Below are 25833 nucleotides of genomic sequence, written 5' to 3' on the forward strand. Positions count from 1 at the left end.
ATATGCAGTGTGCAATATTTCTATGACAAGGTTTGTACTGCCAGATTGTCAGGTTGAGCTGGATACGTCCATTAATATTGGTTCATCTTTGTTCGATACAAAATAGGGGTATTTATCAGCAGAACCCTCAAGGATAGAGATGTCGCAATTGTCGATTTCCTTCCTTCCCTAAATTGAGAAACATGCTCTGGTGGAATGTACAACAACGGTGCTCAGAAAGGGGGTTTGTACACCTCGACGGGGTTCTACTGTGTTGGAGCTGGCAACCGTTCAAATATGACGTCAAGCTGTCAACATGCAAGATGGCGACACATCACAGACAGAATTCTGCTGGGCGGAGAAAAGTCCAGGTAAATCGATCTATGGCGTCATGCAGTGGCATGCACGATGAGGATTCATTTTTGTGCATACATATACTATCCTTAATAATGGAGACACGACATCGGGTCGCTAGTCCATGCAAATCTCTTAACATCACAAGCGTGTTGGGCAAGTGCAGCCGGTCACTTCCCTCCCTGCCTCTGGTCTCGCTGACGCCGGCAGGTAGTTAGCTAGCTAGGCTAGCGGCATACCGGTGGCCACCGGAATGCGTTTGTCACTATAAAATGGTACTTATTCGACCCAAACCGCATTTTATGGTCGAAATGTCATGCGTTTTTTTTTGTTGTTGCGAGGAAAAGATCTTCCGACGTCAGAAGGGATGCCGCATCACGCCCCCTTAATCTGAAAAGGAACTGCTGTCTGGCCAGTCAGCGTCAGAGGATTGTGTTTTGCTTATCTGTCAAGCGTGCAGTTCTACAATCATTAGCCTTGAAGGTCTGTGCATTACGTCAATCCAGAGATGATTACTCTACATGAGAAACGTCAACAAACTTATGTAATTAGCCAACGATAGTAGTCACACAACAGATATCGAACTATCAGTTTGGCTGAGGTTTGGCTCAGTGCATCCATTCGATCTACCTCAGGACTTGGTTTCTTTGTGAATGGATTGAAGGTTTGTTTAAACTGATGTAGATATGCAGAAAACAGATGACACTTTGATAAACTGAAGACCATATCAGAACAGGCCTCCTCAGCATCAGACTGTGAAGCTGCACCACTGCCTCTACCTTGTTGTAAACAGAGAGGAGATGGAGGTAATCTGCCTCTCCTCTCTCCCTCTTCCCTGCCACCCCAGGTGTCATATGTAATCAGGGATGAGGTGGAGAAGTATAACCGTAACGGGGTGAATGCTCTGCAGCTAGACCCCGCCCTCAACCGCCTCTTCACCGCCGGCAGAGACTCCATAATCAGGATATGGAGTGTCAACCAGCACAAGGTACACACTCTGAACTCTGGATGGATGTGTAGGAAGTATAATAGGGTTTGTATCTGGATGGATGGATGTGTGGTGGACTTTGTATCTGGATGGATGGTGGATGGATGTGTGTGGTGGGGTTTGTATCTGGATGGGTGGATGGATGTGTGTGGTAGGGTTTGTATCTGGATGGATGGATGTGTGATGGGGTTTGTGGATGGATGTGTGTGGTGGGGTTTGTATCTGGAAGGATGGATATGAGATGGGGTTTGTATCTGGATGGATGTGTAATGGGGTTTGTATCTGTATGGATGGATGGATGTGTAATGGGGTTTGTATCTGGATGGATGGATGTGTGGAGGGGTGTGTATCTGGATGGATGGAAGGTGGATGGATGGATGTGTGATGGGGTTTGTATGTGGATGAGTGGATGGATGTGTGATGGAGTTTGTATCTGCTTGTGTCGTGTTGCAGCAGGACCCGTACATTGCCTCCATGGAGCACCACACAGACTGGGTCAACGACATCGTCCTCTGCTGCAATGGAAAGACATGTGAGTCTCTTTTTTCTGTCAGATGTCTCCTTCAAGACTTCTATCTCCTCCTCCTTTAACTTACATTCCTCCTCTTTTCTTACTTGGTATCTCTCCCTTCCTTTCTCTCTCATTGGTCTCCTCTCTCTCTGGTGCTCTCTCTCTCTCCCAGTGATATCTGCCTCCTCTGACACCACAGTCAAGGTGTGGAACGCCCATAAGGGCTTCTGCATGTCCACACTGAGAACACACAAGGTACAGCTGATTACTCAAACACACACACAAACTAACTGACACACTGATAGAATAAGGACATTCTTTCACAGTGGTGTTAAGTAAGGATAATGTATAGAACGCCGGTCATTATCGGGAAAATAAGCCCCTTCGCGGAGGGGTGTAGCTCGCCCTGAATGGGCTTATTTTCCCGATAATGACCGGCGTTCTATACATTATCCCGCTTATTACACGGTTACTTGCCAAAACGAACCAATAACTTAACACAGTGTGTCTTTTTAGAATTTATATGTTACCATTCGTAGTGTTGATCAGCAGAGAAATACTTCGCCAAAGACGTTGAAAATGCATAGCAACGGCGATGGCAACAACTGTTGGCATTCTGTTTCTTCACTGGCGATGGCAACAACTCAGCCTTTAACCAAGTATTTAAATCGCCGTATTTCCCAAAATTATTAAAGTTAATCGGAAACTCATCCATAGTTGCCTGGTATGTAGGCTACGTTTTATTCCGGTAGGCTTCATATCAGTTGACGTCGCTAAGCAACGGAATACGCTGGGGTTGAAAAGTTACTGGACTACTTGCGGAGTGCTACGAAAGACATGAATCCGAGGCAAAAAGGCCACTTCCCTTGACAGCGGTCAATTATACATAGCAACTGTCAAATATCGAAAAATAACTCGCTTACTCGGCCGATACGTTCAAGCCTCAGTTTGATATTTTCCGGCATGACCTCACTCTCGGTTAGTAAGTAGTTATTATTGTGTGTGTTCAGGACTATGTGAAAGCCCTAGCTTATGCCAGAGATAAGGAGCTAGTGGCTTCGGCAGGGCTGGACAGACAGATCTTCCTGTGGGATGTCAACACTTTGACCGCCCTCACAGCCTCCAACAACACTGTCACTAGTGAGTAGACAAACTACCTCCCCTCACAGACTCCAACAACACTGTCACTAGTGAGTAGACAAACTACCTCCCCTCACAGCCTCCAACAACACTGTCTCTAGTAAGTAGACAAAGTTCAGGCCTTGTTTGATCCCCCATCTCCCCTCACAGCATCCTCTCTGAGTGGCAACAAGGACTCCATCTACAGCTTGTCCATGAACCAGATGGGCACTGTCATCGTGTCGGGTTCCACTGAGAAGGTAGGGTCAAAGTTCAGATAAGGGTCTCCTCTGGTGATCATCAGACAGGTATCTGTCCCTGTCCTTCCCAGGCTGGGGGCTTGTAGCCTTGTGGTGTGTGATGCTGCTCCTGTGTGACGCTGTGGACTGTGTGTGTGTTATGGATGTGTGTGTGTTGTGGATGTGTTTGTGTGTGGTGGATGTGTGTGCATGTGTGTGAGTATGGTGGATGTGTGTCTTGTGGATGTGTGTGTGGTGGATGTGTGTGTGTGGTGGATGTGTGTGTTGTGGATATGTGTGCGTGTGTGTTGTGGATGTGTATGTGTGTGTGTGCCGGCAGGTCTTGAGAGTGTGGGACCCCAGGACGTGTGCCAAGCTGGTGAAGCTGAAGGGACACACAGACAACGTGAAGTCTCTGGTGCTCAGCAGAGACGGGACGCAGGTCAGTGTCTACAGTCAGGGTGTTCATGTTCCCCCCAGACCAAACTAAACAACACACCAGAACATTCCTGCTGTTTCCTCCAGTGTCTCTCCGGCAGCTCCGACGGGACCATCCGTCTGTGGTCGCTAGGGCAACAGCGATGCATTGCCACCTACCGCGTTCACGATGAGGGTGTGTGGGTTCTACAGGCCAACGAGGCCTTCACACACGTGTACTCTGGGGGGCGAGACAGGAAGGTGTACTGCACAGACCTGCGAAACCCCGACATCCGCCTGCTGATCTGTGAGGAGAAGGCCCCTGTTCTCAAGGTGGGGAGACCTTGCCCTCCATCCAGGAACCTGTAGTTATGGCTCTGTCTGTCACCTCTGACCCGTGTGTGTGTGTGTGTCCATGTTTAGATGGAGCTGGACAGGTCAGCTGACCCCCCCAGCAGCATCTGGGTCTCCACCACCAAGTCCACCATCAACAAATGGGTAAGCCCCGCCCCCTGGTACTACAGTGAAGGCAAGGGAAGTCTCTCTGCAAATCAGCCTGATATGGTAACTTGATGTGGTGTTTCCGGTAACATGATGTGGTGTTTCCTGTAACCTGATATGATAACTTGATGTGGTGTTTCCGGTGCCTGGGGGCATCAGTCTCTGAAGGGCATCCACAACTTCCGGGCGTCGGGAGATTATGACAACGACTGTAGCACCCCCCTAACTCCCCTTTGTACTCAGCCTGAAATGGTCATAAAAGGTAGGCACACACACACACACACACACACTATTACTGGTGTTCCTGCTCTGTGTCATTGTTTCCTCATTCTTTTCATTCCTTCTGTTCTCATTGAAATCTGACTGTGTGTTGTTTCCATACGTGTCCACTAGGTGGAGCTAGCATCATTAAGTGCCACATCCTCAATGACAAGAGGCACATCTTGACCAAAGACACCAACAACAACGTGGCCTATTGGGATGTTCTCAAGGTGTGTGAGGAGATCTGATCTTCTCTCTGTATGTCGCTTTGGATAAAGGTGTCATTAATTGTCTCCTGTACTCAGCTGTGCTGTACTCTACTCTGCTCCCCTCCCCAGGCCTGTAAGCTGGAGGATCTGGGGAAGATGGAGTTTGATGAGGAGATCAAGCGGAAGTTTAAAATGGTGTATGTTCCTAACTGGTTCTCTGTGGACCTGAAGACGGGGGTAATGAATTTGTCAAGGAAATATAATCAGTTACTCAAATGATAATGTTTTATTTGGCCAGGACTGACTTCCAGTAGCCCTGATATCTGTCTGTAGTCGAGGTGCATTTGTTTAGTGTTCTGAGTACCAAATATGTCTGTGTTTGTTTTGTGTGTCAGATGCTGACCATCACACTGGATGAGAGCGACTGCTTTGCTGCCTGGGTGTCAGCCAGGGACGCAGGGTTCTCCAGTCCCGATGCGTCAGACCCCAAATGTGAGTAGTAGAACACGGATACCAGCATAGCTGTGGGCTCTAACACGTGGTAGTACAGAGTAGGGTTGGAACCCAGAGGCTTCATTAATGAAACCTGGCATATAGGGGTGGAACGGTACACTGAAGTCTCGGTTCATACCGCGGTTCAGACATCACGGTTCGGTACGAGTTTGGTACAACGGAGGGAAAAGCAAAACAAACCAGGTTCCTCTACGAGTGAATACGGCGCATTGAAGATGACATGTAAATTCCGATTGCGTCAGTAATTTATTTGGCCCTATTTGTATGTGTATCTAATGGCTGGTTAAGCACTGTAGGGAGAAGTTGAAAATATTTGTTTGTCTTGTTCCAGTGATTGGCACACCTGGGTGATGGCGTCGGATATTTTTTGTCATTTAGCACACGCCAGATGCGTTATATGCGTTAGCATGTTAGATGTATTTCCAGTCACATACCCCACAACCAGTGCCGTGCGGTGATATCAGTAAGAGGCTAGGCACTTAAATGGGAAAATGTGTCCAAACTTTTGACTGGTAGCCTACTGTACATGTTGAAGAATACAGGATCGAAGTGCGCAAGTGAGTTTTTCGCTTGTCGTCCGCAGTGAACGGACAGTAAAAGCACTGCTTATTCTACAATTTTTTTTGCCTGTACTACTCTAACTGAATGGGAAACCGAAGTTTTCCCAAACTTGCAATCTTAAAACGTCCGGCAGGTCCTCTATCTCTCGTGGGTCGCCACCACTCGCCATACTCGTCCTTAGTGCTGCTCGCTAGCCTATCTCTGACTCACGGCGCCAATCAGAGCTTCAGATTAGATCTTGAAAGAACACGAGTATCTAACAGTAGTTCCGCATTACATTAATTAATTTGCACGCAAGTTTTATTTTTATACCGTGTATTCTCTGTAATTTCATGCACCGAACCGTGATGCCCGTACCGTACGGTTCGGTACGAATACATGTACCGTTCCACCCCTACTGGCATATATCTCAGACTATGTGGTGTCGTATGTAGGAAAGTTCTGTGTATTCAAGGCTTCATAAACATGGCGTATGCTAAATATGCATGTCAAAGTGGTTTATTTGTCAAGTGCACTGTACACATTCTGGACAATTACATTGTTCTTACATGGCAAGCAAACAGCTACAGAGAGGCAGAAGAAAAGGACAACAAAAGAAAAAGAATGATTGCCTAGACCAGGAGAGGTCACCACTGACAAACACAGAGACAAACTTGAAGCAGGAGACTCTCCACCTCAGCTCCATCGATACTCACCCCTCCATCCCCCTTGACACTTCCTGAAGTCCACGATCATCTCCTTAATCTTGCAGACGTTGAGAGAGGGGTTGTCCTAGCACCATGTTGTCAAGACGGGGACCTCCTCTCTGTAGGCAGTCTCATCGTCGTTGGAGATGAGGCCCAGAATGGTGGTGTTGTCGTTGTTGATGATGTTGGGGCTGCATGTGGCCACACAGTTGTTTGTGAACAAGGCATACAGGAGGAGGAGGACTGAGTATGCAGCCCTGAGGGTCTCTGGTGCTGAGGGTCAGGGCAGAGAAGGACCTATTCTTACCACCTGGGGTCTGCCTATAAGGAAGTGCAGGATCCCCTAGTGAAGGGAGGTTTTAAGACCCAGGATCCTATGCTTGGGGATGAGCTTGGTGAGCTGTAATCAATTATAAACAGTATCCTCATGTGTGTGTCCCCTTTTCCAGGTTAGGAAAGGGCATTTGCACTGTCAAGGAGATGGCGTCATCTGTAGATCAATTGGGGGGGTATGTGTATTGAAGGGGGTCCAAGGGTAATGGAAGAGAGGAGCAGATGTGAGATTTGACTAACAATTTCAGTCAAGTGTGAACAAGGCAAACAAAAAAAAGTAGTGAATGCAGAGCCATGGTCAGTGCGGCCTTCCTATCGATGCACCAGAAGATACATGATGAAGTTTACAATCATGTTCAAGCATGTTAAATCAGATCAAATCCAAAAATTGCTCGCTAGTGAGAAAGCTTCATGCTTCGCCCCTTAAATTACTGTGATTAGGCATAAATGTGCAGTTCACTGCGCATGTTTTACTTCCATCAGAGATGTTCAAGCATGTTAAATCAGATCAAATCCAAAAATTGCTCGCAAGTGAGAAAGCTTCATGCTTCGCCCCTTAAATTACTCTGATTAGAATCAGAATCAGGTTTATTCGCCATGTATGTTATACAAACACGGAATTTACTGTGGCAGGGAGGTGCAAAACACTAAACATATACAGATCTTAAATTAAGTAAAAGTACAACATTTCAACTATTTCTAAGAACTAAACAATCTAAGAATACAACAATTTAAATATAAAATAAAAAATATATAAAAATAAGAATAGAATGAGCAGCGTGAATGGTCAACATAGTGCAATCGGGTACTGAGATAAAGTGGCTTATGCATACTGAATTGCCATTAGATGGACTTATAATAGTTAAATAAGTGAATGGATGTCAATGGGAGTCCTTGGCCTTGTTGAAGAGGCCAGTAGCAGATGGAAAGAAACTGTTCTTATGGCGTGAGGTTTTGGTCCTGATGGACCGCAGCCTTCTGACAGAGGGGAGTAGCTGGAACAGGGAGTGACCAGGGTGGGAGGGGTCGGCCACAATCTTCCTCGCACGCCTCAGGGTCCTCGAGGTGTGCAGGTCCTCGAGGGTTGGCAGATTGCAGCCGATCACCTTCTCAGCAGTGCGGATGATACGCTGCAGTCTGCTCTTATCCTTGGCAGTGGCAGCAGCGTACCAGATGGTGATGGAAGAGGTGAGGATGGACTCAATGATGGCTGTGTAGAAGTGCACCATCATTGTCTTTGGCAGGTTGAATTTCTTCAGCTGCCGTAGGAAGTCCATCCTCTGTTGTGCTTTTTTGGTGAGGGAGCTGATGTTCAGTTCCCACTTGAGGTCCTGGGAGAGGATGGTGCCCAGGAAGCGGAAGGACTCCACAGTGTTGACTGGGGAGTCGCACAGGGTGATGGGGGTGAGTGGGGCTGTATTCTTCCTGAAGTCCACAACCATCTCCACTGTCTTAAGAGCATTGAGCTCTAAGTTGTTCTGGCTACACCAGGTCACCAGGTTGTCAGCTTCCCACCTATAGTCAGACTCATCCCCTTCAAAGATGAGCCCAATGAGGGTGGTGTCGTCCGCAAACTTTAGAAGTTTGACAGACGGATGACTGGAGGTGCAGCTGTTGGTGTACAGGGAGAAGAGCAGAGGGGAAAGGACGCAGCCCTGAGGAGATCCGGTGCTGATGGACCGGGAGTCAGAGACTTGTGTTCCCAGCTTAACGCACTGCTTCCTGTCAGACAGGAAGTCTGTGATCCATCTGCAGGTGGAGTCAGGCACGTTCAGCTGGGAGAGCTTGTCCTGAAGCAGGGCAGGGATGATGGTGTTGAAGGCAGAGCTGAAGTCCACAAACAGGATCCTGGCATAAATGTGCAGTTCACTGTGCATGTTTTACTTCCATCAGAGCTGCATCATATCCAGTCTCCATTGGATGCATTTGTCAGCGCCCTCTGAACTGGTTGCAGTTACACTCTAGTTCCATATGAGGGCGTCGCTAACGGTCGAGTGCAGAATGAATGGAGGTCTATGGGGCTATACCCCTCAAAATCCACATTTCTCAGGATATAATTTTTTGTCTAGTAATTTTAATTCTGAAGTCGAAAGGGGAGGTAAAAAAAAATACACACCGCTGGGTGATAGATTTTTTAAAAGTCGCCTTTCTGTTCTAAAAAGCCTTTTAAAATGTCATTGACGTCATACACATTGTACGGCCTGAGATACTGCTTGACGGCAAGCTCTGGTTACTTCCACTTTTCTCTCGAGGCATCAACAACAGAGCTGACAGGTTAGGCTCTCACTGTCAATACACATGCTAGAAAGAGTTTTGGTTTGCTAATGTTGTTGCTAATGTTACTAATGCTCTGACATTCTGGTTCTGTTTCGGATGCCATCAAGCGGGATCTCTGGTCGTAGTCAGTCCTTCACTAACCCAATCAGCATTCGTTAGCAGAATGCTAGCGTGTTATGGGCAACAACGACTAACCCTGTAAGAAATCGAAAGGACATAAGTACTCGTTCATTCAACTTTCGACCTGTAATCCATGTTGAACATGCAAAAACTACAATCAAATCTGAGATTTATCAACGACAATCAGGTGAAAGAGACAAATTTAGCCGTTTAGCTCCATAGACTCCCATTCATTCTGCACTCGACCGCGATCACTCCCAGTGGAACTCTGGTGGAACTGCAACAAAATTCGGTACAATGGGACTTAATAGGGAGTGGCCAGGCTCTCCTTAACCCTTGTGTTATCTTCGGGTCATTCTGACCCATCAGTCGTTGTGACCCACCGTCGTATTGCGACAACTTTACCGCATACAAAAACAAAGTAAAGCAATTTTGTATTTTTGTAAGCATGCGTCAGACCCCCCACATTGCGAAGGTTAAAAGAAAATTATTTTTATTTGTTTTTGTATTGGGTAAAATTGGGTAAACACAACGATGGTTCGTTATGAACCTTTGGGTCATGTGACCCGAAGGCAGCACAAGGGTTAAACAGGCTCTGATATGCACCTATCGTGCGAATTATACAATGACAATCGGGGGGGTCAACTCAGTACCCCCCCCGGGACGAAGTTCACCCCTGCCGCCGCCCCAACCAAGTAAACGGCACGACAACGCACTACTAAAACTACAAACACTATTGTTTGTAGTCATTTCTTTCTGAAATAATCTTGATCTTTACAAAATTTGCAGTTACATATCTGACTTTTCATCACAAAATAAGGTTGTTGGAAATCTCTCCAGATTCTGACAAGCAATGAGACAGACAAATGAAGCTATCTTGCTTGATATAGAGCTAGCGATAGCTATCTTTTAAGTTGGTGTTTAACCATGTTTCTATCATTAATATTCTTGTGAATATTCTACAGCTAATTGCCATTACAAATACATTCGTGACAGATTGTTGTGGTATTAGATAGCAAACTTGCCTTTCTTTCACTTTATCACGACGCAGAACGCACCGCTACACTGAGGTGATTCAACAAGCTTCGGTATTGCACACTGCCTGGTCACTCGCGCGCGGTGTTTCTTGAGTTTTATTGGGCACTGGTCACTCGCGCTGTGTTTATTGAGTGAATTTTGACTATGGCAGTCAGTGTAATAGTGTGTGATATTCCCAGCCATAAAGTCAACATTTGTGTGTATCGCCAACCTGTTATTGAATGAATACTATATTGTGATATTTACGATTACAGGTAAGAACGATATATAAATGTATCGACCCCCCCGACCTGTGGTTTTTACCTCTTTTGGGGGTCCGAGCCTTAATCGGGGGGGTCAAACCCCCCCGTAATTCGCACACTGCCTATCTCTACCAGAAATGACAATTGGACAGTCTCTCGCTCGCCCGAAATACAAAATACCCGATTTCCGGGAGATTGTAGAGCATTTGCGGGCGTCAGGGAGCCGCTATTGAAATGCGGGAGACTCCCGGACCTTCCGGTAGACTTGGGATGTCTGCACTTAAAATACAAACGTGAGCAAAGGCAGCAATCGCTATCGAATCAACAGACGTGCAATTTAGCTAGCCCGGGGAAGAATACAAACAACGAAAATCACCAGTTAACTTAATTTAAATGAGCAAGAACTATACTAATACAATAACAGGTTTAAATGAACTGATAACATAAGTTATACGACTTAAGGCCGAATTATACTACTCCGACTCTGTTACGGACAGACAGACGGAGTCGGACGGATTCTTTGAATTTATAGTACTCCGAAGGCTGAGGGTGCTGAAAACAATTCACCGCCAGAAGAGTAGGTGGCGCTGCACTGCGATGCTAGCTAGGTTATCGAAAAGTCTGAGCAAATTTACAAATTAGCCGTTTCATCAATAAAATAAGCACAAAGTGCTAAGTTTTTACAAATATGATTTGTAAAAACTTAAAGCAATGGCGGTCAAAGGATTCTGTTTGTCTTGTTGGTCACGGCAAACCTGCCCCTGACGCAAGCGGTTCTTAATACGGACCAATCACAGCCAAGGGGTATCCGTAAAATGACGGACGGATAGTCAAGAAAATCAGGAGGTGCACGTAGAGCTCTCCGAGGGGCTCGGAGAGGGCGTTCCACGTCGGAAAGGGCGTTCCCTGTCTCCGTGTCCGTGAAAACGGAGTAGTATAAATTGGCCTTTACAGTTCTCAAGGACGCACACGCAATCTCAACTGCAGAAGAAGCCAAAACAAGAAGCGCGTGTCCGTGCTATTCTCGGACATGCACTCTAACAAGCACTGCTGATAGACAGCCTAAAATTTTGTACAGCCCTATTTCTGATACCGTGGCGGCAGAAATTTAAATGTATTTTAAAATCAACATAGAGGAAACACTGCAGGTCTGAGTACAGTCCTCTTGTGCTAGTAAACCTGGGAGGCCTCCTGCTCCAGGCCCTGCTGGAGTACTGGCCACGCACACACATGAACCCCCTGGACGAGGATGTGGACATGAACCACGGTGAGCACACACACTCACATTCACACGTGCATGCTCAGACACATCCCTGCAGTTCCAGGTTTGACTGTGTGTGTGTGTGTTGTCAGTTAATGGGGAACACGAGAGCAGGATACAGAGGGGAAACGGCTACTTCCAGGTTCCTCCTCACACTCCTGTCATCTTCGGAGAGGCTGGAGGGAGGACTCTGTTCAGGTACTGCACACACACACTGACACTTTTTCGTTCTCAGGCTGGTATTGATTGCTCATGCCTGCCTGTGTGTGTTGCAGGCTGTTGTGTCGAGACTCGGGGGGTGAGACAGAGTCGATGCTGCTCAACGAGACAGTGCCTCAGTGGGTAATCGACATCACTGTGGATGTGAGTCCTTATCCATCCCTGCTCTGTCTAACGGATACATGGGACTCTCTCACACACAGAACCTTCTATAATCACCCATTAAGACAGTGCTGATAAATTTAGTGATGTATCCAATCTCTCTCTCAGAAAAACATGCCCAAGTTCAACAAGATCCCCTTCTATCTCCAACCTCACTCTTCATCTGGAGCCAAAACCCTGAAGAAGTAAGAAGCAGCACCATCTGCATTATCACTACCGTACCATACTGTAGACTGAGTCAGACATTTCTGGAGACTAAACCTAACCTTAAACTTCACAGCCTGATGGCAATAAAAAAATAAATTTATATGAAATCTATGGCCATCTTAGGACTGTTATAAACACAACCAATCATTGAGTTCGGACTGAATGCTATGATTAGATGGGCTACTTGCCTGTCAACCTACCTACCTTCCTCCTATCAGTAGTCAGGCAGTGTGTTCATGTGTTTTGGTGGAATGGTTTAGAAGGGAGGGGGTAGGATATTTTGGGTTGGATACTTTCAAACTTCAAGTTATTGCTAGTTTCGCAAAACGTACCTACCCTGCCTTTAATCAGTGGATCATTAGAGTGCAGTTGATATTCTGTTAATAGTTATAATATGATGGTGTGGAGATCATTATATTATGGTGTGGGGGTTTCCATAGGGATCGGTTGTCAGCCAGCGACATGCTGCAGGTGAGGAAGGTGATGGAGCATGTATATGAGAAGATCATCAACCTGGACCGTGAATCGCAGACGGGCACCTTGGCCAATGAGAAGCCCAGCGAGGCCAAGGAGGAAGAGGACGTGTCCATCATGGCGGAGGAAAAGATTGAGCTGCTCTGTCAGGACCAGGTGCGGGTCTGATTGGTTGTTCATGGTATTGATCGTTTAAATAGATCAAGGAGAAGGTACTTAAGCCGAGTGTAACTAGAGTGTGTTCTCTTCTTTCAGCTGCTGGATCCGAATATGGACCTGAGAACCGTGAAGCACTTCATCTGGAAGAGTGGAGGAGACCTTACTCTTCACTACAGACAGAAGTCCACATGAGACCTGCACCAACACCCAACTGCAGCTTGACACCCTCCTCTTCATACTCCTCCTTTTCTGGCACCACACGGTTCGAAGGCATCGCAAACCAGTAGCAGCAGTCAGGACTCTATGACTCTGCATCCTGAGATACCTGTTCTGCTACTTCCCTCAGTACACCCATGTCCGTTACCCTGCCCATGCTCTGAGCTCAGAGGAGAGAAATGGGGTCAAGGAAGAAAGACACATCCAGGATAGGTATGACAGTGTCTGTGTACAGAAAATGGACAGCAGACATTCAAATGGCACTTTTTCTTATTTTTCATGGGCTGGTTTGTTTGTGTTATTTTCCACAAGTGAGGTGGCGCTGGTCAGCCTGAGAGAGGAGCCAGAATAGACTGCTACCAACATGGTGGCTGACCAGCACTCTCCTGACTGTCTGTCTTTTCTCACACACGTGTTCCACAACTACCTGGATCAACAGAGCTGGAGAGGTAGAAGAATGATGAGGGGATGCTGACTGGCCTCCAAGAGGACATGGTAGAGTACCGTCCTGCTGACACCTATCCAGTCAGTGTAGAAGCACATACAAGATAGTCAAGTTGGCCACATGTCTGTCTGTCTGGCGAGTGATTGGTTGTGTAGTGAGTCTTCTCTTCATCCTCTTCTCCTCCATCCTCCATCAAATACTGATGCTGTCTTTTTATTTTTGTAAATATTCTGTAACTATTTTGTAGAAACTTGGCACTTCCTGGTCATCTGATGTTGTTTTATTTTCCTTTTTTAGCAACATAAAAATGTTCCTTAAGAGTGGCCCTGAAGAACCGAGGCACCAAGTCAGGGGTTACCAATACTACAACCCTGCCCTTTGTGTTCTAGACCTTTCCTCCAAATCATCCGTGACATCATCACTGCACACAGCTGAGAGCCAGAAGGGAAAATGTTGTAGAGGGGTGTGAAGAGAATCATTAACTACTTTCTTTCTGTTTGTTTTGCATTCATACAAATTATCTTGACTGGGCTGTGTTGTTGTCCAAACTGAAATGGAACACATCAATAATGTAAATTAATGGACAGTGTCCTATAGCAGCTGTATTATAATAAAGACTTCAATTTTAGTCCCAAAAAATTAAATACAAATCCTACTTAAACTTGTCAGTGTTTGAAAGGTTGAGTGTGGATTGAATTTATGCAGAAACTACATTCAGGGAGTTTTCTGCCACTTATGGAGCGCCCCCGGATTTTGGTACTCAAATGTATGGTATGGTCATCCCCATCAAAGCCAGGCTCCCAAAATCAAATATTCCACATACATCAACAGCCTAGTTTAAGTGTGCGGATATGTCTCCATGAGAAAGTGAACGTATTTTTGTATCAGATAGTGTGGTCTTAAGATTGTGAAATACTTAACAGTGTTAACTTCGCTGGCGGGTGTGCGTCTATATTTGACGAGTTGGGATGAGACTGGGTTGGATACGCTGTTTGCTGTGAAAACTTCCGTCTCTCTCTGCCACGTTCTTCCCGTTGACGGTCAGGGTGGGACTTGGGCACTGTTCCGAAAGACTATTGGTCTACACCACAAAGAGGCTCCTCCCGCGATGTTTTGTTGTTGTTATGGACTGGTACAAATCTATGTCAATCATATAGTTGTGGTTGCCATGGACCTTAGCGTGTCACAATCCAAGAGGCGGACGTGAATTTGGGTTAAAATTGAAACCTCGGATGTCCTTGTCCATCACTGCAGACAATACATATAGATACATATATATTTATAGCAAATATCTCGTAAAACATTGCGAAATTGCGTTTCTAGCTATAGCAACATTATATGTGGACTATCTAGCAACTGTATAGCTGCCCTTTACTGACATGGCTCCAAGTAAGAGGAATTCCAGAAATCCTGCCAAAAAAGGTCAGTACCCTTCACCAGAAAAGCTACATTAGCTAGCCTGAATAGCACGATATGTTAGCTGGCCAGTACTTGGAACTAGTGCAAACACTGGAACTAGTGCACTAGTTCACTCTAGCTGCATTCTTGATAGTGTCGTTTTCTTGTGGTTTGCTGGTGATGCTGACAACACACTGAACGCTACAGAAAGCTAGCAATCGCTGGTTATTATAAGAGATGTAGCCGGTTAGCTTGCTACGTCAACATCCACGTTTTTGAAGAATAATTCTAAAATCTGGTCACACACCTGTGATAATACCAGGTAAAACAGAAAGTAACGTTCTTATTTGATCTGGCCTGCTACCACTGCAATTCTTTCCCTCTCCTGCGATGACAGTGTATCTTTCTCCAGTGCACAGTATTTCATCAAGACCACACTTGGAGAAACGGATGTGGTAAACCCGAGTGTGCACGTGTGTGTGTTTTGCTTTGTAGTCATAAACTTACCTGAGTGTATACAAATTAAAGAAAATAAGAAGTGTTGCTTATCAGAGACCGAGCCTGGCTAGTTCCCTGTCTGCAACTAGACTTTCGCAACCGCAGGTTCTCAGTTTGTGAGGTGTCAGTGCTTGACCAAGAGGAACTGAGAAAACACTGCGCTATTAGCATGTTTCTTAATGTATGCCCTCTAACCTGGGAAGTATTTTATAATGTAATTCAGCTGAGCCCAGCATGTGTGTGGTTGGTTTCATGCTGTAGCCCACAGCTTTGGGAGACCGGTACACATCACTGCAGAGAGCAGTGTCTCTGGGGAGACTTAACCGACCTGATAGGAACAATGTTCTACAGCAGACGTGGCACCTCTGCCTAATTTTGACCTACAGCCAATAAACATGATCCTCAGAGGGTTGCCCAAGTGATTGAAGATCAGGTTGAACCACCAGATTTCACATGAGCACATGATGAAACACTGTCACTAAATGGCCGATCATGAAATCTGTGTGTGACTGGATATAATCCAAGGTCAGATAGACTGTCAGATAATTCCTGCTCTGTCCTCAGACTGTCTCTGTCGCTTAATACAGCATAGTAGTCCCTCAAACATATTCACACATACTCAGACATGCACTCACATTCATACATTCAGAATCATGCTCTCACTATACACATTCACACATACAGAATCATGCTCTCACACATACACACACTCACACATCCAAACATGCAGCCTGCCCTCCCCATATGAGTTTGGCAGGTCTAAGAATAGCCCTCTCCTTCAAGCTTGCTGAGTATCAGGTTGTATCTAACCAGAAGGCTGAGTATCGTCATTCTGCCGACTGACTGCTCTCTAGCTCTGCAGCCAACAGGAACTTGTCTGTGGCTGGCCGGTTGTTGTGTTGACCCTGGGGGAGTTTTCTGATCCTTGGTCTGCCCCAATGGAGGAAGTTGGACCCCAAGAGGTGTCGGCGGTAGAGGAGGTAGCAGGTAGGCTTGCTAGGAGCGGGTACCAGGGCTCTGAGGGTGGCTGAAGCAGCCAGGGTAGTCTGGGAGGACCTGGGGAGCACAGGAGGCATGAAAGTAGCACCTGTAGGTTATACACAGAGAGAACATGCCAAGCAGCGTCTGGTGTAACCTTGTCAAGCAGCCTAACTGGAGTGGCTAAATGCAGCATGCGCCAGTCCAGTCCATGTGTTGGCCATCTATTTTGAAATTGTCCACTGCACACAAACCCAACCCCCAGTTAAGACCAGCACAACTGACCACCACCCCGGCTACACGAGCAGTGCTACAGTATGTGTACTGTAGTTTTTGTATGACCTACCATAGTCTTGCGTTGTTCCTCGCCGTTTCTGGTTGATGAGTATTGTTGTCCGTCATTCCATAATCAAAATATTTCTATGTCAGGCTTCCTACCAACTGTTCACAGCCCCTCATTCCCTCCCTCCCTCAATAGGGTCAGGTCATGTCACATAGTGTGCTGCCAAAGTCTCTATTCCAAGGTCATTCTGTCATGTACAGAGCCCAGTCGTGCTGCAGAACCATGCTTTTCTGATAGTGGTCTCCCTTTTCTCCTAGTATGGGAATGCTGTCATGTAGCCTAGAGATGCCCGCTGCCCCTCACACTGATCCCTCGGCTTGACATGAATCTCTGTTGTTAGTGTACTCAGAGGCCAGTCTATGAGAGGTGGACTGGCAGTGGAATGATTGCTAATTATGGGAGTTTCCACCAAAAATTATCCAAAGTTTGTGTGCATGTGTTTGTGCTGTTTCATAACAGTGACCATTGTTCCTCTGCATCATTTCACCACTTTCAGGTTTTTTCGGTACTGTTGTTTTATAGACGCATCTTCGTTTCTCCTCCAGTGTGTTTGTGTGTCCTAACATTTTATGTTCTTACTGTAGCATTCTGCATTCCCTCTGTTTTGTGTCCTCTCCCAACGTTCTCTATTCTCTCTTGTTGTTCTGTGTTCTCTTCCAACATTCCGTGTCTCTCCCAACATTCTGTGTTCGTCCCAGATTGCTGCAGTCTCCCGGCCGTGTAGATTCAACCTCTACAACTTCCGGAAAATCAGGAGACCTGTCTGAGCATTCTACCCAGCTGCTAGTCCAAGCACTTGTCCTCTCAAAGTTGGACTACTGCAACTTGCTGCTCGCAGGTCTCCCAGCATGCGCAACCCGCCCTCTCCAGAGGATTCAGAATGCAGCAACTTCTTCAACCTACCCAGACGCTCCCATGTCACCCCGCTCCACATCTCCCTTCACTGGCTACCCATCACAGCCCGTATCAGATTCAAGACCCTGAGGCCGGTTGCACAAAACACCTTAAGATTTTCCTTAGTCAGAGTTAAGGTTTCCTTAAAATATAATCGGTTGCACAAAGCACCTATAAGTCTTCTCCTTAAGGTTTCCTTAAATGTTCCTTTTTATTTAAGGTTTTCTCCTTATCTTGGTCGTATACTTAAGGATTCCCTTAAAGTTTGTTAAAGCGTTGCACGAAAGACCTTAGCAAACAAAGTAAGGAAGAAAACTTAAGGTACCTCTGACTTATTCTTTAGCGCAACATGGCTGAGTTTATGGAGATAAATTAACCCATCCCACACCTATAGCACTCTGTTAGGCTACTGTGCTGCAGTCTAAACATGAAGGCTATTTATGTGTCGGCTACCGCTGTAAATAAAGTAGCTAGCTTAGACTCATGCCGGTAAATGCAGTGTAACTGTTGATCTCATTTTGATCTACCTAAGAAGTAAGCTAGCTCTCACTTAAACGTTAATGTGTAGCAACAAAACCTACAAGTAAAGTTGATATCACCAGTTTTATTGGACTCCCTCCTGAAATTGGTTCTCTTTTTTGGACATAACAGTCAAGTAATCATATAGCTATATTTTTTATTTCTTGAATTGACCGCTTCACCGAACTTCTCGAGTTTATTTTTGATGCAATTTCGTCCTACATTCGTTGTTTTTTGTTTGCAGTTATTTGTGGATCACGTTTACGTTTTAGTATTTGCTTTCTTTTTTTGTATTCCTGTAGAAGCACAATATTTTCCTCCTCTGACCAATTTGGTTTTCTTGCCTTCTTTTCGTAGGTCTATAAACCAGCTAGATCTAACTAACTCTATCTAACTAGCTCTAGCTACTAAGGTGATGCACTAGACTAGCGATACAACTGAACAACGCGCTCTCTGTGGAAACGGTCAAATTTGACTGCTGTGAAATCACGTTCAATGTAGTAAATCCCGTTTCACCTTACCTAAGGAAACTATTTAACCCTTGTGCTGCCTTCGGGTCACATGACCCAAAGGTTCATAACGAACCATCGTTGTGTTTACCCAATTTTACCCAATACAAAAACAAATAAAAATAATTTTCTTTTAACCATCGCAATGTGGGGGGTCTGAGACAGCCCAACGGTTAAAAGAAAATGATTCACTTTGTTTTGGTATGCGGTAAAGTTGTCGCAATACGACGGTGGGTCACAATGACTGATGGGTCAGAATGACCCGAAGATAACACAAGGGTTAAGGGATTATGTGCAACACCCTTAAGTAAATCCCTTAGCTAACGAGAAATGTACCCTTGAGTGTCATAATTAAGGAAAAAACTTAAGGTGTTTTGTGCAACCGGCCCCTGGTACTGACCTTCCGAGCGGTGAACGGGACTGCACCTGCCTACATAGTCTCTCCTCCAGCCTTACACCCCCACCCGCCACCTTTGGTCTTCTTCTGACAACCGTCTGGTGGTCCCACCTCTCAAGAGCGCCTGCTCCCAACCCAAGCTCTTCTCCTGTCTGGCCCCTAATGGTGGAATCATCTCCCCACCTCCATTAGAGACACTGACTGTCTCCCCACCTTCAAGAAAAGGCTAAAGACGCACTTGTTCCGGTACTTAAGAAAGATTTTTTGGATCCGATGTTAGGTTATTTCCTCCAGGAACACAATGACACTTATTGAGTGACTTGTTTTTTTAACAGATTTAACTACTTGTACTCGCTGTAAATTATATTATTGTTGCTTGCTTTCCTACAGGTACACTCTCGCACTTTTGAGGTTCATGTTGTTTCATTTGTAATTTGTTTAACTACATGCTCTTATGTTTCTTCCTATTGGCACTTATTTGCTTTTCACAATGTATGCTACATGTTTTGGTTACGCGCAATGTTTTTGGGGCTATCTAGTTTTTTATGATCATTGACCTATGCACTTTTGTAAAGCTCTCTCTTGGAAGTCGCTTTGGATAAAAGCGTCTGCTAAATGAATAAAGGTAATGTAAATGTTCTCTCCCAACGTTCTGTATTCTTTCTTGTTGTCCTGTGTTCTCTCCCAACATCCTGTGTTCTAAACAAACATTCTGTGTTCTCTCCCAACGTTCTGTCTCTCCCAACATTCCGTGACTCCCAACGTTCTGTATTCTTTCTTGTTGTTCTGTGTTCTCTCCCAACATTCTGTGTTCTCTACCAATGTTTTGTGTTCTCCTCAAACTAAAGCAGAGTGACTCATCAACATAATCAATGTAATCTATTATGAATACATCAATTAGCTTAATGTGCATCAGCATCCTGCAATGAAGTAAGATCAAAACATGTATTCCTCCAGAGAACAAGCAACATCTTAAAAAAAAAACTTGCCCACGATCATCTAAAGATGCATGCATAGCAACAACGTTTAGAGAAAGGTCATTATCAGGTCATTAACCCCACCAACCTCCAACTCGTCTTGTTCATCAGCAATACATTTAACAAATTCCTGTAAATGTCCCCCCCATCATGAGATTACAGATTTGTCCACCAAGATTTAAACAAATTAGTTACTGCATTTTTTCTTTTTAAATTGAGGTCCAGTATTTCATCCAGGCAACTGATAATAAGGGTTTGTTATTATTATTTATTTTTAGTAGTTAAATTAATAGAATAATCAGAAAACAGAGGGTGCAGCCCTACCACTAATGTTCAGTGCTCTCTCCCTTCGTTCTGTGTTCTGTCCTGTTTTTATTTAGTTTTACACACTTAAAACTAGGGTTGGGTATCGTAAACATTTTATCGATTCTGATGATCGTTTCCGGACCTTATCGGTTCCTCATTTTGATTCCAAAAAGGTTAAAAAAAAGGACAAATATTTAGCCAACCAAAAATATTTATTCTGGACATTCAGAATGCCCAGCAAAGGGAGCAAAATGCCACAATCCATGTTTCTCTCTCTGTTGGCAACATATACTGTATATAAAGATAGACGTCATGACAGCTCCCCAAAAGTGAAGCCAAAACATCCTTCCCTGGTGGCGTGCTGCAGAATAGGTCATAAGTCCCGCCCCCTCCATGAGCCAACCCCCCAAAGATGGTTTCTTTCATTTTAGGAGGGCTTAGTTCTTATCATGCTGATGTCTGTTCAAATGCAATTTTTTTCTGATCAGTTTTTTTGAGTTATTTGACGATGTAAAAAGGGGGTGACACGTCATGATTGACAGCTGGGATTGACAGCTGCTCTGAGTGAAGTAGTCACTGAGGGACCTGCCGACTGTGTGTTGCATTGCTAACTACCAGTTGCTAATGCTGGGTACACACTAAAATATTTTTTTAATCTCATAAGATTTTCAAACTGTGAGAGACCACAAACATGAGGACAAAAAATCCTAGATTTAACCGTTTTGCTCCAATAGTGTGTGGTGTGCCATGATGTGACAAAGACAAGACACGACACACAAACAGATTTTCAACCAGTGTCCCGACTGTGAACACAGGAAATCTGCTAAATCTCTCGAGACTTCAGAATAAGCATGGCGGACAATATGCAGGATGAAATTGCGATGATAGTGTTTGGAATGATTTTCACAGAAAATTCACGGAAAAAAATAAAAGTTTTCTGTTGCCACAAATCGACAAGCTGATCCTCCATCTCTGCTGTCCAGATCCATTTAACTTTGTGCTGTGCTATGACTGCGTTCGTTATGCTTCCGTCTTCTCTCAGCTTGCTTTCTGATTGGATACTGTTTTGTTTCACGTGATAAACTCCAGAGCGTGCGCGGGTTTGTCCTCGGGGTTCCCCCCACACATCAGGATTTCTGATCTTAAAGGCCATATGGCAGGTTAAACACTACTGTTGATTAATGGGTACATAAAGCACTCAAAATATGTATATAATTTAAAATATCTCCAAATGATGTCTCCAAATGGTGTTAAAGACCAACTTCTGTCGTTTTTGGTGTTAGCATTAGCGCAAATCGGCGATGACGTCACGGGGAGTCGTGGAGGAGAGAAGCCTCAGCCTAGTACTAGAACTATGGCGACTGACTGGGATGAAGAAGAGGTGGCAAAAACCACTAATGTGTATGATGGCCTGCAGCCATATCATTTCGAACCAAGTAGACATGAGAGGGCAAATGAGGAATTGCCGAGACCTGATGGCCGTCAAAGCCAATTAAATGGATGGTCTGAGGAGAATGAGTGAAGAGTTGATGAAGTGTCCTGGTGAGTTGCTATCATTTAGCAACGCAGCAACGATCTCTGGAGCTAGTCTACGAACAGCAGTGCCCATATACAACTTTTTTTTTACTGTCAGTGAATAGCACCGAGTGAAAGTCAACGTTTTCTTTATATCTAGTGACAGTGCTCATTCAGGGCCTGACATTACATTTTTGAGGCACTTGTAAGACATTTACGTTTCACTTTTCCATGCACAAAAGTCACGTCCGGGTAAAGATTGTGCCTTTGACAAACGAAGATGAGCTGTAATATTATACAAATGATAACAATTGTGGTGTTATAATTTTTTTAATTTGTTATATTAAACATTTACACAATTTCTGAAGAATGAAACACTCTGTTATTTACTGTATTGCAGCTTCGTCCCAATATCTCTACAGACTGTGCAGCTAATTTAATGCTCAACACTTGAACGGGGGCTTATTACTTGAAAGAGGAATTACTGCGTCTTCTCAGTTACACTATCAGGGCTTGGAAATACTGTGACTTGCAAAAGTAGGCAAATGGCTAATAGAATATAACATTTCATAATAATTTCAGTCAATCAAACAGCTGCAAGACCCAGTGAAATGTTATATAAAGCTAGCAAACTAACGTTAGCTAGCATCGCTAACGACATTGCCTAACGCAACTTCGGTAGGCTATCCTCAGTATTTGCAAGCTGGCCAGTGCAAGTACAGTAACATGGCATTTTATTTTGTTTGAGTTTAAACTTGTCCAGTGGGGCAGATACATTTCTCTGCCCAACAAAAAAATCCACTTGTCCCGGACAATCATGTTGTTAGCTGTAGTTCAGATAAGTAGTACTACCGGTAAACTTATCTAGATCTAGAAAGAATACATAATGCTAGCTATGGGCTAGCTATGGGCTAACTTGCCAGTGCCACCTAGAAATCCCCCCAAGATCATCCCTAATTAAATATTTTCCCCGACGTTGTAAACACATTTCCAATTAGATGTCCCATGTTTTGATGGTACTAGCAGAGACCATATTAGACATTCTCTGGTACTAGCCTAGTGTTTATTTCTAATCGATTTCAATGGTCTCTAAGCGGGCTTTGGTCGGTCATCTCCCCAACGTGACGTCATGCAATGCATTGTGGGGGAAAGAAGAATCATTGCAAAAAGTAGCTACTTTTTCGTATTATATTCCGTTTTGTGACACCCAACAACATCAAATACAATGGATAACAGTTTAAATGTTTATTACCAACAAGCAAATAGCGCAAATTCGTTGGAAACATTTACCTGCCATATGGCCTTTAAATATTCAACTATTTACCCCGAGGACAAACACCACACACTATAGGAGCAAAACGGTTCAATCTAGGATTTTTTTCCTCAAGTTTGTGGTCTCTCACATTTTTTAAATCTTTTAGTGTGTACCCAGCATAACCTAGCTAAAGCATAGTCTATGAGCTAAAGATAGATTATTTGGCTGTCCACCAAGTTGTGAAATCTTGCCCGCATTATGAAGTAGCCTAGCCTAAAACATTTTGCCAAGGCAGTTGAGAAGTTTTGCGTTAAATAGATAGCTGACTTGTTAGATATGAGTGAACAGACGTAAGTAAAGACAGTAACACCATGTAAAATAATTGTGTATTCATTGAAATAGCTTTTAATATCATTTGGGCTGAGGGGATTTTACACACTGTTGTTGTGGCGGTATAAAGCATGCTTACTTGTGTCCTATGTAACATAATGTGTAGCGTTCTGTGTTGCCTTTGTAACATCCCGTGTAGCTTCCTGTGTTGTCTATGTATTGTCCTATGAAACATCTTGTCTATCCTATGTAACATTCTGTGTTGCTCCCCAGAGGTGAAGCAAGTGCCAGTGGAGAGTAACAATGGCAGGAAGCCAGAGAGAGGAGGCCCCAGGAACTCTGTGTTCACCTGGTTTATGGTGCTAGCTCTGCTGGGGGTGTGGAGCTCTGTGGCCATGGTCTGGTTTGGCCTGGTGGACTACGACTCTGTCATAGGTGAGACACTTAATCTTTGAGAAGCATGCAATTGTGACACACAAACTCAGGCATGCAAGAAAGCCAGTGTACACGCCACAGGTGTCTTCGCCTCACACGTCAGTATGGCTTCCTCCCTTGCTTGACCACACCAAGTTGAGACAGAAGCCCAACACTGCAGTGTTTCCCATACATTGGTTTATTTGTGGCGGCCCGCCACAATAACAAATTGACCGCCACAAAGGTATTTACTTATTTTTGTGTTTTGTTTTTTATGTTTATCATGCCAAACAAAGTATTTAATTGTAGAGTTGCACACAGTGCATTGATGTGCTCAGCCCCTTTTTGCCTACGTTCCGTTTTCTCCTGTTTTTATTTTGTTTTACACACTTAAAACTAGGGTTGGGTATCGTTTGAAGTTTATCGATTCTGATTATCGTTTCCGCGTCTTATCGGTTCCTAATTTTCATTCCAAAAAAGTTAAAAAAGGAGGACAAATATTTAGCCAACCAAAAATATGTATTCTGAACATTCAGAATGCCCAGCAAAGGAAGCAAAATGCCACAATCCATGTTTCTTTCTCTGTTGGCACCATAGACTGTATATAAAGATGGACGTCATGACAGCTCCCCAAAAGTGAAGCCAAAACATCTCAATCCTCCCCTGGCTGCAGAATAGGTCATAAGTCCTGCCCCCTCCATGAGACAACCCCCCCAATATTTTTTACAAAGATGGTTCCTGTCATTCTATGAAGGCCTAGTTCTTATCATGCTGTCGTCTGTTCAAGTGCACATTTTTATGATGAGTTTGTTTTAGTTATTTGACGATATAAAAAGGGGGTGAGATGTCATGATTAACAGCTGCTCTGAGTGAAGTAGTCACTACAATGGACCCGTCTGTGAAATAGCCCCATCTCTCCGTGCACGCTCTGAATCAATGTGTGGGACGAAGAGCTTTTTCCCTCTGAGAAGACGGACGGAGAATCAATCCGAAGTTTACGAACAGTTAGTAGGCGTATCATAATTCTCTGCACAAATGTATCCAAAACTGATACATTCAAGTTAAATATAATAATTTTCATAGGTAAATAGGAAGTCAGGTGGCTGAGCGGTTAGGGAATCGGGCTAGTAATCTAAAGGTTGCCAGTTTGATTCCCGGCCGTGCAAAATGACGTTGTGTCCTTGGGCAAGGCACTTCACCCTACTTGCTTTGGGGGAATGTCCCTGTACTTACTTACTGTAAGTCGCTCTGGATAAGAGCGTCTGCTAAATGACTAAATGTAATGTAAATGTAAATAAATTCGGCAAATATAACAATATGAGTCCAATGTAATGTTTAAATAACGTTATATAAGCTCAAAAAACGATTTTGTGCTCAAATTAATGCAAAAACAACGTGCGCGCTCGCATTATTTGTTGAAGTCCCAATCTATACTTGCATCTAACCGATACTAGGACATAGGTTGGGGCTGAGCCCCTAATTTTTACAACGTCTGGCTCCGCCCCCGCATACCGCCACAAATATAATCACATTCTGTGGGAAACTGCACTGATAAACAGGATGTTGTAATAAGCTATGCACATTGATATCAATCAGTTTGCTCTGGGTGTAAGCTTGAATGTGCATGAAGTGCTGACATGAAAATATATTTTTTCTGTGAGTGTCGGATGTCCATAACCTTTGAATACCGTGTTTTTGTGTGTTAACTTGGCATGCAGCCAGGGCAAGACAGTTCAGAGGGAACTTCTCTGAGGTTCTACAAGGTAGGAGTCCCAGCTCACATTTGGAAAGTGTTTACCAGTAGCAGGTGTGGTCGCGAGCGTGTGCTAGAGCACGAACTATGGAGTCAAATTAGGGTCAATAATATTTTGCATCCGTAGAAAAAGATTTGCATCCGCAGAAATAGTTTTGCATCCGTAAAAAAAGTGTTGGTCAAAAATATTTCACATAATACAACACTTTTTTACGGATGCTAATCTATTTCTACGAATGCAAAACCTTTTTACAAA

At 44.4% G+C, this 25833-nt stretch overlaps 2 protein-coding genes and 1 long non-coding RNA gene across 15 annotated transcripts in view; all 3 read left to right on the plus strand.

The window, feature by feature from the left end:
* The first annotated feature begins 196 nt into the window (after positions 1–196).
* LOC134034879 (WD repeat-containing protein 48-like) lies at positions 197–14141 on the plus strand. 4 transcript variants are annotated; one of them, XM_062479558.1, is made up of 20 exons: positions 262–350; positions 681–816; positions 1181–1321; positions 1775–1853; positions 2005–2087; positions 2843–2972; positions 3123–3211; positions 3531–3632; positions 3716–3940; positions 4031–4105; positions 4268–4370; positions 4502–4599; positions 4708–4815; positions 4974–5070; positions 11523–11615; positions 11702–11807; positions 11885–11972; positions 12099–12175; positions 12638–12827; positions 12927–14141. In XM_062479558.1, the coding sequence occupies exons 1-20, from the start codon at positions 277–279 to the stop codon at positions 13020–13022; spliced, it is 2190 nt and encodes a 729-aa protein (XP_062335542.1). In that variant the 5' UTR covers positions 262–276; the 3' UTR covers positions 13023–14141. The 4 variants fall into 4 exon arrangements, with proteins under 4 accessions (XP_062335544.1, XP_062335545.1, XP_062335542.1 ...); XM_062479559.1 differs by having other exon boundaries at positions 1778–1853; XM_062479560.1 differs by lacking the exon at positions 681–816 and having other exon boundaries at positions 197–350.
* On the plus strand, positions 5089–5708 carry LOC134034881 (uncharacterized). Its single transcript, XR_009932285.1, has 2 exons — positions 5089–5313; positions 5423–5708. It is a non-coding gene; the product is annotated as an uncharacterized LOC134034881 (long non-coding RNA).
* A 509-nt stretch (positions 14142–14650) lies between the features above and the next one.
* unm_hu7910 (un-named hu7910) overlaps positions 14651–25833 on the plus strand; it is a 38576-nt gene continuing 27393 nt past the window's right edge. For 2 of the 10 annotated variants that reach the window (XM_062480239.1, XM_062480242.1), the window contains exons 1-3: positions 16205–16374; positions 23684–23845; positions 25543–25587. In XM_062480239.1, coding sequence (XP_062336223.1) covers positions 16326–16374; positions 23684–23845; positions 25543–25587 — 256 coding nt within the window. In that variant the 5' untranslated portion in view covers positions 16205–16325. Of the gene's footprint in view, positions 14914–16185; positions 16375–23683; positions 23846–25542; positions 25588–25833 lie in introns of those variants that run through there. The other 8 variants (XM_062480240.1, XM_062480244.1, XM_062480247.1 and 5 more) reach the window with 6 other exon arrangements.

This window comes from Osmerus eperlanus, chromosome 15, assembly GCF_963692335.1.
Source record: "Osmerus eperlanus chromosome 15, fOsmEpe2.1, whole genome shotgun sequence".
Taxonomy (NCBI): domain Eukaryota; kingdom Metazoa; phylum Chordata; class Actinopteri; order Osmeriformes; family Osmeridae; genus Osmerus; species Osmerus eperlanus.